This window comes from Coenobita brevimanus, chromosome 50 (genome assembly GCF_032717465.1).
Source record: "Coenobita brevimanus isolate Jiangsu-jjx chromosome 50, ASM3271746v2, whole genome shotgun sequence".
Classification (NCBI taxonomy): Eukaryota; Metazoa; Arthropoda; class Malacostraca; order Decapoda; family Coenobitidae; genus Coenobita; species Coenobita brevimanus.
Window position 1 is genome coordinate 52,413,821 of NC_137003.1, and position 16,634 is coordinate 52,430,454.

The 16,634-nt window shown below is 42.9% G+C and overlaps 1 protein-coding gene across 1 annotated transcript in view; it reads right to left on the reverse strand.

The window, feature by feature from the left end:
* Positions 1 to 16,634, reverse strand: part of Hmgcr (HMG coenzyme A reductase) — a 217,801-nt gene that overhangs the window by 59,083 nt on the left and 142,084 nt on the right. Inside the window, exon 10 of the mRNA XM_080272343.1 lies at positions 13,587 to 13,795. Coding sequence (XP_080128469.1) covers positions 13,587 to 13,795 — 209 coding nt within the window. The remainder of the gene's footprint in view (positions 1 to 13,586; positions 13,796 to 16,634) is intronic.

Sequence of the window (16,634 nt, forward strand, 5' to 3'; positions counted from 1 at the left end):
AAATGACTGAAAAGTTCACAGTATTTCATGTGGCTTTTCTGGAATTTACAGCGCAGTCTACCGATCAGCATTTCCGGAATGCTATACACAGCCGAGGGGTTAAACTACAGTATATTTTTTTTAACATATTACCTTTAATGATTGAAAATACCCTCGGCTTAAACTACAGTATATTTATTTTAACATATTACCTTTAATGATTGAAAATACATGTTTAAAAAGGATTATTTTCTGTTCATTATTTGCTTTCTTACAGGCAACATAAAGATATACAGGAAAGATGTTATCCCCAAAAAACTATTGGCCCCAGACCAAAGCCTGTCCCCTGTTGTAAACAGAAGTGTGTCCATCCAAGAAAAATTGAATCATTCATTCATTCATCATCCAGTCCTGTGTTGTCCCATGGGGAGCATAGGAGCCCGGGGCTTGGCAAGTTGGTCCTAACAATTAAGATGAGAGTGACCAGCCTCACTCATCCCTGAGTTGCATTATGTGAGCAATAAACCCCAACCGCCCCTTGGATATGAACTTGCACCAGCTCAATTCAACTGGAGCGCCTTAGTTACCCACTAAACCACCAGGCGCCATAATCTGGTTATATGGTTACCACCCAGGGCAGTAAATGGTTTCCTGGTGTGCAGGAAACCATTTGGCTTGTCACTCAGTGTACAGTCACCCATAGGCAGAAGGAAGAGGAAAGAATGAAGGAAAGAAATATACAAGAGGGAGTGTAAAGTCACCCACAGGCAGAAGAAAGAGGAAAGAATGAAGGAAAGAAAGACGGAAGAGGAAGAGAGGAAAGGGCAGACACCCAAAGCAGCACTACACTGAGTGAGTAGATGGTGAATTTCCCCACAAAATTGAAAATCTTTGAAAAATGAACAAAAGGGCAACTCCAGCCCAAACTGAGACTAATATGGGATTTCAAAAGAGGGTATCTCTGATATAAGGAAAGCTAAAGATTAACTTTTAAGTAGTAAAGCCAAGTTTGGTGATAGCAGTGAACAATCAACAGTGAAGCAACTTAGATAGCTAAATTATGAAAATACTGATGTGGCTGTTTGTAAATGGTACCTACAATAACATTCAGTAGGTGCTGAAGTTAGAGGCATTGAAATTCAAGTAGCTGCTGAACATCTGGCAAAACATATGAAACTTGGGATTTCAAGGCTGGTGCTGGATGATATTTATATTTAGAAAAAGACAAAACACTGTGCATCATAAGATGTCATGAGAAGTATAAATGTGCAAAAGAAGTTAACAGCATTTATACAGTACGGTGATCCCTTGGTTATGGTGCATAATTGGTACCACAGCTAGTGCATAATACTCAAACTTTTTTTTTTTTTAAATGTGTCCGACTCTGGGTACAGGCTTCACAGCCCGCTCCCTGACAGTGAAACCACAGAACCTGTGGGATTTATCTTACTTGGTACTGGGCACCCAACCTGTAAATCCAAATTTTCCACTTTACAACAATTTAGACCCACTACATACCATTATGGTAAATATCAGAAACAACTGGGGGGCACTCAGTGGCATGCATCTCTCCAACAAAGGCAATGTAAATTCCAAACCACTCTTTGTTATAGGTTAGTTTTTCTCATCACTGATTAGGGTTTTGCAGATAGTGTTTTCCGGATCCAGAATCTGTAATATGATCCAGATTGGTCCCAAAAGTTAATCGACTGTTCCCTGGGACATAGGCTATCTACCCACCAAACTTGGTCCAAATCTCTTAGTTGCTGAGTAATCCTGCTAACAGACAAGCAAACAAACAAACAGGAGCAATAACACACTCTCCTTGTTGAAGAGAAATATAGGCATGGTAAGGTTAATAGGAAATGATGAACAGGCACAATAAGGAAGACACATGTACCACATAGAAACCTGAGATGAGCTTGAGGTAATGGGTTCTGAGGCAAGGGGGTGGAGAGTTAGTGGTCTCCAACACCTAGGATTAACCCCTTGTGTTGGGCCTCATCTTTGAATCCCTCAAAGCCATCAGAAACCACAGACTGTGCACCATCATTGTCAGAAGAAACCAGCTCAGGTAGGCAATAACTGTTTTTCAGCCAAAAATGGCATGATAATGGCAGAAGTCCAGATTTTCATCAAGAAGTGATAATGAAAACCGCAATAACCCAGTGTGCAATAACCAAGGGATCACAGTACAGGCATACCCAGGTTTAACTATGCAAATTGGTTAAGTAAATACCCATTGCTAGGCGGGGTATCGTATCTCGGGGTAGATTCAACATGTTAAGTATAGGGATGCATTCCTGAGCATTGGGTTTTCCCCCAGCCAAGTCCTAAACCCACGCAAATGAGTCCAAAAACAAGTATCTAGCTAACATAAACCCCCAAATAGCTTTAAAACAAGCTAAACTAAACCTAAAAGCAGTTTATAACTCACCTGAACCCAAAAATAAAATCTGAAAATCATCAAAAATGTCTGAAAAAAATCAAACTTAGTAAACTGTACCCCAAAATGATGATGTTCACCCTGCCTATGACTGAAACACATTAATCCAAGTCTAAAAACAGTTTATGAATCAACCTAAACACAAAATTTGTCTAAAATATCATCAAAATTGGTTTTTACAAAAACAAAACCCATCGTTACACCGGGGTTTGGCCATCGTTCAGAGGAGTAGGGTGGTATTTCTACCCCCATCGGCATGCCAGGGTATCACATCTCGGGGCCTATACAATACTGTATACAGTACTTCTGTACAGCAATTTAAAGTGAATAAAACATTTTGAGGCTGTTTGTCATTTATTTGCAGTAACCTGGAAAAACTATATACTTTATGGTTTTATTCATATTTTTGTATGATTCTGAGGTGAAAAAACACATTCTGAGGCTTTTAAAAATTTATTTGCTATAACTCAAACAACCTCATAACTCAGACAGCCTTCACCCAAAATATTTAATTTATATTGGTATATGCTCCACAGGATGGCTTGGATGATGCAGAAAAAGATAGATTCTGGGATGACTCAATACGTGTGGAAGTGGTATGGGGGATGATAGGACTGTAGTACTGGGAGGGGACTTAAATGGTCATGTGCATGAAGCAGCTCAAACATATGAAGGGGTACATGAGGGATGCACATATGGTACAAGAATGTGGAAGGGGAATGGATACTCACAATTTGGAGAGGCAACAAACATGACTATGCATTACTGTACATGCATTTCGGGAAAAGAAAAAGCAGGTTGATCACATATGAGTCTAGAGGAAATAATAGCCAGACTGATTATTTCCTGGTCAGGAGGGCTGATAGAAGGTTGGTGAAGGTTGTTAAAGTTACTGGGGATGAAACGTGTGTGCAGCAACACAATGTGACAGTGCTTAACTCATAAACGCCAGGCTATTTACAGAGCGATCATTCTCTCACAACGGGCATGTTTCTGAAAATAGCTTGTCTTCAAACCTTAATATCTTGGAAACTACAACACTTAGGGAAACAAATTAAATAACATATTACTCACCAATTCTTCTTACAATGAAAGCATCCCCAGGTCTGTAGGTCATCGCGAACGATGAGTAAGAGCATGATGAAGAGGAGTAATTTTTCGCACAAGAGGTAGGATGTATTTGCGCATGTGTACACGGCCCCAATTTTGGCTTTGCTCTCAACATGAGAACTTCTACATTACTAGATAAACTAGACACAGTGGCATCCAACACACGTCCCATTGCACTATCACTGAGACCTTTTGTATCCTCCATCACGTCCCCCTCTGACTTCCTCATGGCTGACATTAAAATTTCTTTAGCTGATGTATTTTCTGCTACCACTGGCCTTAATAGCAACAAGGCATATGGGCCTGATGGGGTCCCCCCTGTTGTCCTCATAAACTGTGCTTCTATGCTTACAACCTGCCTAGGTAAACTCATTTGTCTTTATCTTTCAACTTGTACCTTTCCTTCTTGCTGGAAGTTTGCTCTCATTCAGCTAGTCCCAAAGAAGGGTGACCATTCCCAGCCCTCTAGCTATCGTCCAATTGCTTTAACATCCCGTGTCTCAAAGGTTTTCAAGTCAAATCTTAACAGAAAAATTTTAAAGCATCTTTCTGATCACAACCTTCTTTATGATCGTCAGTATGGGTTCTGTCAGGGATGCTCCACTGGCGATCTTCTCACCTACCTTTCAGACTCCAGGTCATCCTCCTTTTGGGACTTTGGCGAAAGCTTTGCCATTGCACTTGATATCTCAAAGGCTTTCGATCAAGTCTGGCATATCTTTAATTTACAAACTGCCCTCTTATGGTTTATATCCTTCTATCTGTGCCTTCATCTACAGCTTCCTTTTTGGTCGTTCTATAGCTGCTGTTGTAGACAGCCATCATTCTTCTCCTAGATCTATCTACAGTGGCGTTCCTCAGGGCTGTCCTATCACCAATGACCTTCTAAGCTGTACATCTAACCCTATCCACTTGTACGCTGATGACTCCACCCTTCACCTTTCCATTCGGTTCTCGCAACATCCATCTCAGCAGTTACTTCAACAAAAAAGGGATGAGGCTATGGCACACTTACTGTCTGACTAGGCTCTTATCTCTTACTGGGGTAAAAATAATCTTGTTGTTAATGCATCAAAAACTCAGTTTTTACACCTATCAACCCAACACAATCTTCCACAGGAGTACCCACTAATGTTTAATAATATCCATCTCAATCCTGCATCATCCTTGAACATGCTTGGGGTTTCATTCACTCAGGACTTATCTTGGAAAGATCATATTGCACCTCTTGTAAAATCTGCTTCCCAGAGACTGGGCGTGCTAAACCGACTCCGTACCTTCTTTACCCCTAAACAGTTGTTGACTTTATACATGGGTTTTATTCGCCCCTGTGTTAAGTACAACTCTCATGTGTCGGGAGGCACCCCACATACAGCTCTTCTCAACAGGATGGTGTCAAAGGCTTTTTGGCTCTTATTAACTCTCCTTCTTTTACTGGCTCCCTTCAACCTCTGTCTCTTTGCTACACTGTTGCATCTTTATCTCTTTTCTATCGCTACTTCAATAGTCACTGCTCCTCTGAACTGTCTGCTTGCATCCCCCCACCACTACGATCGGACATAGCACCTGTCTAGCAACAAACTCTCATCCCTTTTCTGTCCAACTCTCTAATGCAAGAGTTAAATGTTACTCCCAGTCCTTCATTTATGCAACAGGTCAACTCTGGAACTGTCTCCCTCTGTCTGTATCTTATATTTCCTATGATCTCCAATCTATCAAACGCAGTGTGTCCAGGCATCTTGAAATGAACGGATCTTGAATTTGGCTCTCTTTTGTATTGTTTTTGTTTTTTTCTTGGAAGGAATGGTTTGCAGGCTCCTGGCCTTTGGTTCCTTCTTTCTTGCATTAAAAAAAAAAAAAAAAAAAAATCCTTGGAAAGAGACTTGGCAGGGGTAGATGAGGCAAAAGTGAGGGGGGAATGGAAATGGACAAGAAGGGTTAAGAAAACATCGTCTTACACCTAGCAAAGTCACAGACACGACTGAGGTATGGCTGGCTTGGCTGGCGAGAGTCTCTCCCTAGCTTTTGGTGATGAGATCAACTGGCAGCCACTTCAAACTGTGCCGGAAAAATAACCGGTTCCTACCGACACCCAGTGGCCTCCTACCACCTTTTTTGTGTCAGTCCATACCGACACCTGGCAGTTAGGCGTTAAGGAGTGAGTGGTGAAGAAGAGGACCTATGCACCTACGAGGAAACTATAGAAGCTGAAGAACCAAGCAGTATGGGATGCCCTCAATAGCGAAATGAGTAGAGTGTTGGCTGAACAGGGAATTGTTGACAGAAGTGTTAATGAACAGAATAGTATTCTCAAGAACAAGCTCCTGAGAGTTACTGATTCAGTGTGTGGATGGACAAGGGGGCCCCCAAGACATAGGGTAACGTGGTAGTGGGATGAGGGTGTAGACGCTGCAGTTATGGAGAAAAGAAGCCTTTTCCGGGAAAGGAAAAGGGATGGTGACCAAGAGGAATACTTGGCTGCCAGGTTTAGGGCTAGAAAACAGATATACTAGACAAAATCTGCATCTGAGACTTCACTGGATAACTTAAATGGCACTGAAAGGAGGAATATGATAAAGGTGGCAAATCAGATGATAAGAGGAAAACAGGGATATCATCGGTGAGCAGTGTGAGAAGAATTATGAAGGGAAGGTAGTGGTGAATGCTAAGGGTATTACAGATGCCTGGAAAGAGCATTAAAACCAGTTGCTGAATGACAAGTCTAACTGGAACAGGCAAGGTTTGGAGTCAGCAGATCCAGTGTTTGGCCCCTGACCTTTGATTGATGCTGCTTGTGTTAGCAGGACAATAGGCAAGTTGCAGTTGGGGAAGGTGGCACATGTGCTTGAGTTAACTGCTAAAATGCTGAAGGCCTAAAGAGATAGAGAAATGGGGTTACTTACCGATTTGATTAATATGATTATACTGTACATGAGTGATGTCCCAGAAGACTGCTTGAAAAGTGTGAATGTACATATGTACAATAGGAAGGGTGATCCCCCAGTGATCCCCCAGAAAGAGTAAATTATAGAGGCATAAAACTTTTGGACCAGATAATGATGGTAATGGAGATAGCTCTAGATGGTATGATCAGAGAAAAAGTGAACACTGAAGAGATGCAGTCTGGGTCTATGCCAGGCAAATGGACCACGGATGCCATATTCATTGTCCGACAACTTCAGAAAAATATATAGGAAAGAAAAGGATGCTGTACTTTATTTTTGTTGATTTGGAAAATGCCTCTCACAGACTCCCCAAGAAGGTGGTGAAGTGGGCAATAAGAAAGCTGGAGACTAAGGTGTGGCTATGTATGTAGGTTCTCGCACTCAGGTGGAAGCGAATGGAGATATGAGTGACGAGTTTTCCATGAATGCTGGCATGCATAAAGGAGTCAGTCTTGGGCTCCTTAATGTTTGCCACGGTGTTTGAAGTTTTCTCACGTAACTTCAGAAATGGACTCCCATGGGAGATGTTGTATGCTGATGACTTGATGTTGACTGCAGAGAATGAAAGGATGGAGGAGGAAGGATTTAGGAAATGGAGAGATTGTATGAAACACAAGTCTGAGAGTAAATGCAGATAAAACAAAAGTGATGGTATCTAGGGCTGGTGGCAGTGCTGTCAAAGAAGAGGGAGAGCATCCATGTGTGGCTTGCCACAAGGGCATGGGAAGTAATTTCATCTTGGGCACTGTTTGTGAAAGTGGATGCATAACAGAGGTGGGGATATTAGAGGAAGACTGTGAGATGATGCTCATTTCATGTGTGCAGTGTGTCAGGGTAAGCACACAGAGATTGTCAAGCGTGAGATGATTGATCTTGCTGGTAAGTCTCTTGAGTGTGTGGAAATTTTGTTATTTGGGTGACATGTTATGCACTGGAGGTGGGACTGGAGCCTAGCTCTGTGCTAGCTCTATGGCTAGGGTAAGAAAAGGAAAAGAAAGTCCAAGGAGCTGTTGCCTCTCCTGATACTGAAAGGACTCTCCCTTCGTGCTATGGGATCTTTGTGTGTAGCATGTATTAGGAGTGTAATGCTGTATGGTAGTGAGACTAGGGCAGTAAAGGAAGAGGACACTCATAGGCTCAAACGTTGAGATATGACAAATGAGAAATGACAAGGTGGATGTGTAGTGCATCCTTGAATCTGAGGTCTGGGGGTGCTAGGTTTACAATAATAGAGTTGAGAGGAAGGATAGGACTGGAGTGTATTGGCACTGTGATGAGGAGGTCCAGACTGAGATGGTCTGGGCATGTTGAGAGGATGAAGTACGACAAATGGGTGTACAAGGTAAGACGTGAACATTTGGGGTAAGGCTGCAAGAGGCAGACTGAAAAATACCTGGGACGAGCTCATAGAATGTGACCTCAGGGATAAGAGAATGAAAAACTCCAGATATGAGGTTGCAGAATGTGGCCTAAGGGAAAAGGTACTGAACAGGCCAGCTGCCAAAGATCAAGCGTTGTGGAGTGCCACCATTAGGTGACCAAGGCCAATGCACACAAGCATGCTCGAGCCTTTATAAATGATACGATATGATTAGAGTTTGCATATATTTTGTGAAGGTATTGAGGTAACTGCACTGAATAGGCCCAACTCAGTGCTTGTCTCAAGTACGGATAAATGGGGAAGCCTGCTGTCAGAAAGGGCATCTGGCCGCAAAGAGCAGCCAAAACCACAGGACCAAGCCATATGGCAAAGACTGATCAAACACACTGACCTCATAAGGATTTCCGTGGGAATTTTCCTCATTTGGAACTGAACCCAGGAACTGGTGGCGGCAGTGGGGGGAGGTAATCCAACTTGGTGCCACTACCGAGCCCGGAGAGGATAAATGGGGAGGGTTGGCACCAATCCCGAGCCCGGATAAGATAAAGGGAAGGGTTGGCATCAGGAATGGCATCCAGGCATAAAACCGGACAAAACGAGAAGAGTGTGGAGGATAGCAAGGCTGTCTCATCCACCACCTCTCCTGATACCTCCATGAGTCAAAGCCCCATCAGAGAAGGTGGTGGTGGCTTTTTGAGAGTGGGGACAAGAAGGGAGTGTGGGAGGTCAGCAGGGCCACTCCATCGCCTACCTCTCATGAAATCCTCTCAAATCCCAACTCTAGCCTTTCGAGGGTGGGGACGAGGACAGCATGGAGGAGGTTGCTGGGCCAACTCATCCCCCACCTCTCCTGAGACTCTCTAAAGTTGCAACCCTAGCCATAAAGGGTGGATGGTTCTTCAGAGGTGGAAAGCCTGCTCATGGAGGGCTGCCTTATAATGGTGCATGGGCTTGGGTGCTGCTTTGGTTAAATGAGACCACATTAGAAGGGCCTATTAGAAGCAGTCAGACTTAAAGCACTCCTTCCAGCTATTGAGGGGGCAAGACAGCCCAACTCACCATTGGTCCCAAAAAGGGAAAAATGAGGGCTGACTTCATGAAAAGTATTCAGATGTTGGAACCACCCAAAGCCCTAGAACCAAGCTGAGTGGCAAGGACCGGTCAAACACATCAACCCCATGTGGAAGTGGGAAATGATGGAAAATAAAGAAATAATTTAGAGGTTTTATATCCAAGGGGTGGCTGGGGTATACTGCTCATGTAATGCCACTCAGGGATGAGTGAGGCTGGTCACTCTCATCTTAAGTGTCAGGACCAACTTGCCTAACCCCGGGCTCCGATGCTCCTCATGGGGCAACACGGGATTAGATGATGATGATGAGTAAACTGTACCCAAAAATGACAGTGCTCATCCCACCTATGAATAAAACACATTAATATAAGTCTAAAAACATTTTATAAATCAACCTAAACACAAAATCAAGTCCAAAATATCACCAAAATCAGTTTTAAAAAAACAAAACCCATCAGATAACTGGGGACTGGCCATCAATAGGCAGGAAAGGGGGATTAATTTCTTCACACGGCTAAGGCAGGGTAACGTATAGCAATGGATTGTATAGCAGAGCAGACCTGTATAACATGGGTTCAGAGAGGATGTATTGTGAGTCAAGGGCCACAACCTAAAATCTCAAAAAAACGTCATCTTTTTAGGCATGTCCTCAGCACTCTCAACAGCACCACACTTTCCACTTGGGGTAGCATTCTTGCCAGACATGATTCCAAGTCACAAGTTTCATTATTTCAGAAAACAAAAGAAAAAAGTTGTCACTCCACTTAATGTTGCATACTGCACTATTCATTGTGCACTTGCACTGTTATTTGGTGACAGCAATTGTGTTTAAATAGCTTTGCATGCATGAAACAAAATGAAAGGAAGATGATCACAGTGAATGTATGCACTGGGAGACCACCTTGGTTTAAACATCTGAGGGTTGGCTTGTGGGGGAGGCACTGTGAACACATAGGATTCTCATACGCGACTACCACAAATATCATATAGGGGTATGCAAATTTTGCCATCATCATGGTCAAACTGGGTATAACTTTGAGTTCATTGCTCTGTTGATTCATCACATACCAAGCTGACATATACCGAGGCCTTGACTGTATTTAAATATGTACAGTAAGTACCAGGTATAATAAATAAGTAACCAAGGATTTTACAACTTAACAAAGAAAAATATAAACACAAGTGAGTGTGGGTGTGACATACCGTATATGGGTGCATTGTACTGTACACTCTGAAATCTTCATGTATGGAACATGACTCATACGTGGGGCAGGAAGTAAATTACATCACTGCATTATAACCAAAGCCACATCTTTTATATTTATTTTTATTGTCTCTAATCCAACTTTAACATATGGATGTGAGACTGTGGTGTGGCATGAAAATGAAAAGTCAAGGGTAAGAGCCGTGGAGATGGGACTGTTGAGGAATGTATGTGGAGTACAGAGGGTGGATAGGATACGAAATAATGTGATTTGTGAAAGATGTGGAGTAAGGAAGTCGGTGGACACCAGAATTGAAGTGAGTATACTGAGATGGTATAGTCATGTGGAGAGAATGGATAATAATAGAGTGGTGAAAAAGGTATATCTGTGCGAATTTGAAGGAGGCGAGGTAGGCCAAGGAGAAGGTGGAGAGATACAGTGGATGAGTGTGTGAGGATGAGAGGTTTGGAAGTCGGTGAGGCTAGGGAACTGACAAGAGATCAAGCTGGCTGGATAAATGTTGTGAGGAGAAGTGCATGATCAGGGATTTGGCACCCCATTTTAATGTGGCAGCATCTGGATTGACTCAACTGGATAAGTTTATGTGAAGCTACAGAACGTGGTGAAAGTTTCTGGCATATCCAATAAAGCCAGGATTCCAGGGGCTTGAATGATGAGTGAAAGCGTGGCCCATTGGATTGGGCAAATGTGGGCTGTCTGGACACTGTTATTCCTCACCCTGCCCTAGGGTGGGAATGGAGGTCCAGATGCGGATGATGATGATGAAGTCTCTAATCACCAATATTTACCATCTTTATACAATCATAAAAGAGTAGCCTGAAGACATGAGGAGTATAAATATCTATATCTACTGCCTGATGCCTTAATCCTGTAAAGGGTGGCCACAAACAAATTGCCTCCATGTCGTCCTGTTCCCAGCCATTTTGCTACCCTCCCCCCAGCTCACACCCCCTTCTCTCATAAATCTCTCCACTTCATCTCTCTGTCTCATCCTTGGCCTCCTCTTCCCTCTCCCTCCCATCTACCTCAGTCATACAACTCTCCACTTCATCCCCCCACCTCATCCTTGGCCTCCCCCTCCCTCCCCCTCTCCCTCCCCTCCATCTCACTCACATACAGTACACTCTCCTCATTAGTCTCCCTCGCTCTCCATCCTCTCCACGTGGCCAAATCACCTCAATGTATTTCTCCTAGTGCTTTCTATCACATCCAAACCCACACCAAAATGCACCTTCACTTCTTCATTTGTCAGTCTCTCTCTCCATGTAACTCCACATGCTCCTCTCAAATAACTCATTTCCACTGCTCTCACTCTTGATTTGTGTCCTTTTAATAAGGTCCAAGCTTCACTTTCATATGTTAGAGTTGGTATCACAATGTTATCATGCAGCAACTTTTTTATTTCCATGCTCACTTCCCTGTTTCTTATTGGTGCTTTCAAAGAACCAGCAACTCTTCTTCCTTGTTGTATCCTTTCAAGCACTTCATCCTCCATAGTTCCATCCTTATTCATCACACTACCCAAGTATTTAAACGCACTCACACTTTCCATTTCCTCCTTATCCAGCCTCACTGTACATTCACTGTCTTCACTTCTCTCGAAGACCATAACCTTACTCTTCCCTACATTCATCTTTAGATTCCGTTTCTAACACACTCTCCCAAACTCATCCACCAAGCCTTGCAGCTCCCCTTAGTCTTCACTTAACATTACAGTGTCATCTGCAAACAACAATACAGGAAGTTTCCAAACACTACCCTTTCTCACTGAAGCCACTCCCACATCCACTCCCCTACCTTTGGATCTCTTTTATAACCCCATCCACATATAGACTGAACAACCAGGGAGACATGACACATCCCTATTTCAATCAAACATTCAGATACAAAAATTCACTCAGTTCACTATCAACAGGAACTTCAGCCTTAGCACGCTTATACATACTCTTCACGGCATTCAACAGCTTCCCATTTACTCTACTGTATATATTCTTAATATTTTCTGCATTCCTTGTCTATGCACCCTGTCATATGCTTTCTCCAAATCCATGAAGGCCACATTCAACTTCTTTCTCCTCTACAGAAACTAAAGACCTAAGAATGAATATCTAAACTACACAACCTCTTCCCTTCCTAAAACCTCCCTGTTCTTCTCCAACTACTTCCTCTGTTATTTCCCTAACTCTGTCAATAAGTATCCCACCATATAATTTTCCTACTACACTAAGAAGACAAATGCCCCTATGATTACCACACACTTCTTTTTCCCCTTTTCCTTTGTACTGGGGAATAATTATACCTGACTTCCAATCCTCCAGGACTCTACCTTCCTCCCAGGCCAATCTGCACATCTTCCATATCTACTATCTCTCCTTCAAGCTTCAGCATTTCACCACACACTCCATCAATTCCTGGGGATTTCCCCATTTTGACCTCCATCATTGCTTCCATTTTCATCCAACTGATCTCTTCCTCCCTCCTTCTCCCAGCCATTCCCCAGCCACTTATACTCACGCTACTTTCATTCTTTATGTTAAACAGTTCCTTAAAGTGTTCTCTCCAACTGCTCACTTTTTCTTCCATCTCCACAATCAATCTACCATTTTTATCTTTCGCTCCCCTACTAACTTTTTTTATCACCCTGTCTAACTCTCTTTACCTCTTTCAAGAACATTTTCCTACATTCCCTCCACTTTATACTCAAATTCATTCCAAATTCCTCATCCACTCTTTCTTACTCTAATTTTTTCACCTCTCCCTTCCTCTCTATATATAAGTCTCTCTTCTGCCTCTCAACTTCCTCCACGGCTCTACTTCCCATCCACTCACTATATGCTTTCTTCTTTTGTGCCACATCTTGTCTCACCTCTCCATTCCACCATGCTGTTCCTTGCACCCCCTTTCATCTTCTTTTCACTCCACACACCACCTCGCATGCTGCACAGATTTCTTCTGTGAATATCTTGCACACACCTTTCACCTCTCCCATCTGCTCCAAATCATATTTACCCAATTGCTCCTTCACTTCTCCCTTATGTTCTTTCTTTTTCCCATCCCCTTGCAACCTTTCTATGAACAGAAACAGACAACAAAATTACACCAGGAATGGGGGGTGTGGGGAGGGGGGGGGCCTTACCTCCCACAAAGACCTGTGGGAGGTAGACACATGCCACATAAAGAGATAATAAGCACTCCAACAGCACTGCCAAGGCTACTGGTTTCAATTGCATCACTGCATATATACAGTGATTTTAGTGGATCTGTATGTTATATTACTTCATACGAGCTATGGCGACTCCAACCTACAGTATCAAAAACTCACAGTAGTGGTATAAAATGGTATTGCAACAGCCAGTTTCAGTTTACCCTCTGAAAAAAAAAAAAAAAAAAATGCTTGTATACAAAATGAGAAAAATCACTGCTTTACCTCGGAGTTAAGAATCTTTAAACATTCCTCTACTGATCGTGGCTCCCTTTCTTCTTCACTGTCCCTCTCGTCCTGCCCTGCAAGTAGAGTTGTCTCACACCCCTTGCCTGCAGTGGGTGGGTCAGTCTGGGCTCCACGGTGTTCCCTTGTCACCTCCCCATGATTCTGTGGGCTCCCGCTCACTTTGCGAACCCGGGACCGTGCCATGCCTGACCACAAAACATAATTTATTAAGTTGAATCTCTTCAATCCAATGATGGATTTTATACCTTATTCTTGCTGTCTCCAGATGACTCCTCAACTTAGGAGAGACTTTCTTAACTGGAGGGGTTGGATAAAGACTTCATTATCCCCTTCACAAATGAAATCCTCTCTATAGTGGACTAAGTCACCTGGGGGCAGCAAGAAGAAGCAAAAATTTTATTTCATCAGATGGATCATTGTGAACTTTAGCCTTTGGTTCCTTCTTCCTTGCATTAAAAAAAAAAAAGGGGGGGGGGGTATCTCCTAGTCTGAATTAATCCACTGAGAGTGGGGACCTTTTTTCTATACTGGCCATGTGGAAAGGATGGAGAGCAAGAGACTAACGTGAAGAGTGTATGTGAGTGAGGTGGAGGGAGAGAGGAAAGGGGAGGCCAAGGATGAGATGGAGGGATGGAGCTGAGAGGTATATGAGAGAGGGGGGTAACAGCTGGGAGCAGGGCAGTGAAATGGCAGGGGACCGGGCAACATGGAGGCAATTTGTTTGTGGCCACCCCTTATGGGATTAAGGTGTCTGGCAATAGATAGATAGATAGATAGATAGAACTTCCTGATGATTTTTATTTAACTCAGGATAGGCCTCTGAACCTGAAGGGCATCCATAAACCTAATCAACATGAAAGGCCTTTCCTACACAGATAAAATCATCTGGTAACAGCAAGAATACTCTAAAAAGAATGTCACCCAGATTCAAAGAGTTACATCATCTGAGGTTCACAAGATGCTACTGTACTGAAGGGATAAATGGCAACTAACCTGTTCACTCTGGAAGGTCTCTCTAAGCTATATAAAATAAAATCATCTGTCTGCAACAAGCATCAACAATGATGCCATTGTACTAAATGGGTTAAAGGTCTCCTTGTAACATCAAACTTAATCACAACCCCTATCTAATTTAAACCATTTTTAAAATAATCCAGATTTAACAAATGTTAATCTAATCTAATCAAATTCATCCTAAATATGTATATAGCTGGTACTTTCCTTACCATCAACCATATCATGACTGGATTAACTCCGACCACTGATAACCAGAACTAAGCTATTCCCTATCCAGTTCTGACCTGATATAATCCTCTACTCTGATGCACCCACACTCCTGCAAATAAAGCAATTCTTCACTTAACCCTTTGAGATTCAAATGATGCTTTTTGGCGTCATTTCAAATCCAACCTCAGAGATTCCAATGACAAATTTATTCATCATTTTAAAGTACTTTTGTAAATTATTCACCATAAATCACATTTACGCATCATAACAAAGAGACTTGGGCATGATGTCGAGGAATGCTTGCTCTGTGCGAGGCAGGTACTGCACAGCTGGTATGACTCATGGCTTTGTTACTCTACTACTTTATTCTTGATGAATATTATTCTAAGGCGAGGTATAAAATTTTTATTTTCTGCCCAAATTCAACTCATCATTTTGACTTTTTATTTGTTGTTTTCCTTTTTTAACATACTACAATAAAGTATAACTATTCAGCTTTAAAATGACACCAAAACCAACATTCTATCATAAACAATGTACAGTATTTACACTGACCGATCAAAGAAAAAGATTGCAAAGCGAATGTGTGGCCGAGAATCATAACAAATTGTGCATCTTTTTCCTTTTGCTTTACTGTGCAATTAAATGCAGAAATAACCATAATCTATATATCACTGTAAACATAATTTATTGTAGTTTTGCATGGTTTAAACGTTGCCCCATGAGGAGTGTAGGAGCCCAGGGCTAGGTAAGCTGGTCTTGTCATTTAGATGAGAGTGACCAGCCTCACTCATCCCTGAGCAGCATTTTGTGAGCAATAAACCCCAACCACCCCTTGGATATAAATCTGCACCAACTCAATCTGATTGGAGCACTGCAATTACCCATTAAAGCGCCAGGTTCCAAAATTTGGTTATATGGTTACCACCCAGCATAGTAAATGGTTTCCTGGTGAGGAAGAGTAGGGGGTTGGGGGTGGGGGGGCTAGGAGGTGGGCAGTAGGGGTGGGGGATATAGGGTGGGAATGGTGGGGGGATAGTGGAGGGACGATGGTGGGGGATTGGGAGGATGGGGATTGGGGACATGGGGGGTGGGGGTGGGAGGGTAGGAGTTAGGGGTAGTGGAGGATAATTGGAGAGTTTGGGGAGACAGTGGAGGGAGTTGGGTGGGCAGTGGGGGTTTGGGGGTGGTGGAGGGTCGGGGGGTGGCAGATGATGTGTGGGTTTGGTGGTAGGGGGTGGGATGGTTAGCGTGGGTTTGGGGGAATGGGGTAGGGGCGTGACCGCATATGTGGACACCCGTCTTTTTTGGCCCTAGAACCCTTGGACAGCATATGCTGACACCCGTCTTTTAGGGGTTAAGGTGCTCCAACCAGACTGAACCTGTGTCAGTTTATATCCAAGGGATGGTTGGGGTTTACTGCTCAAGTAATGCCACCCAGGGATGAGTGAGGTTGTCACTCTCTTCTTAAATGTCAGGACCAACTTGCCTTGCCCTGGGCTCCTACGCTCCTTATGGGCCAACACAGGATTAGATGATGTACGTATGTATGTATACTGTAAATATACAGTATACATATAACCCTTGGCACCCTCAGTAGCAATGCATCACATTTTCCAATAGGGGTAGCATCCTTGCTTGACACAATTTCCAAGCCCCAAGTTTCAGTATTTCACACAAAAAAGTTATCACTTCACTTAATAATGCACACTGCAGTATTTGTTATGCACTTTCATTGTTATCTGGCAATAGCAATGGTGTTTCAATGGTCTTGGACACACAAAACAGAATTTAAGG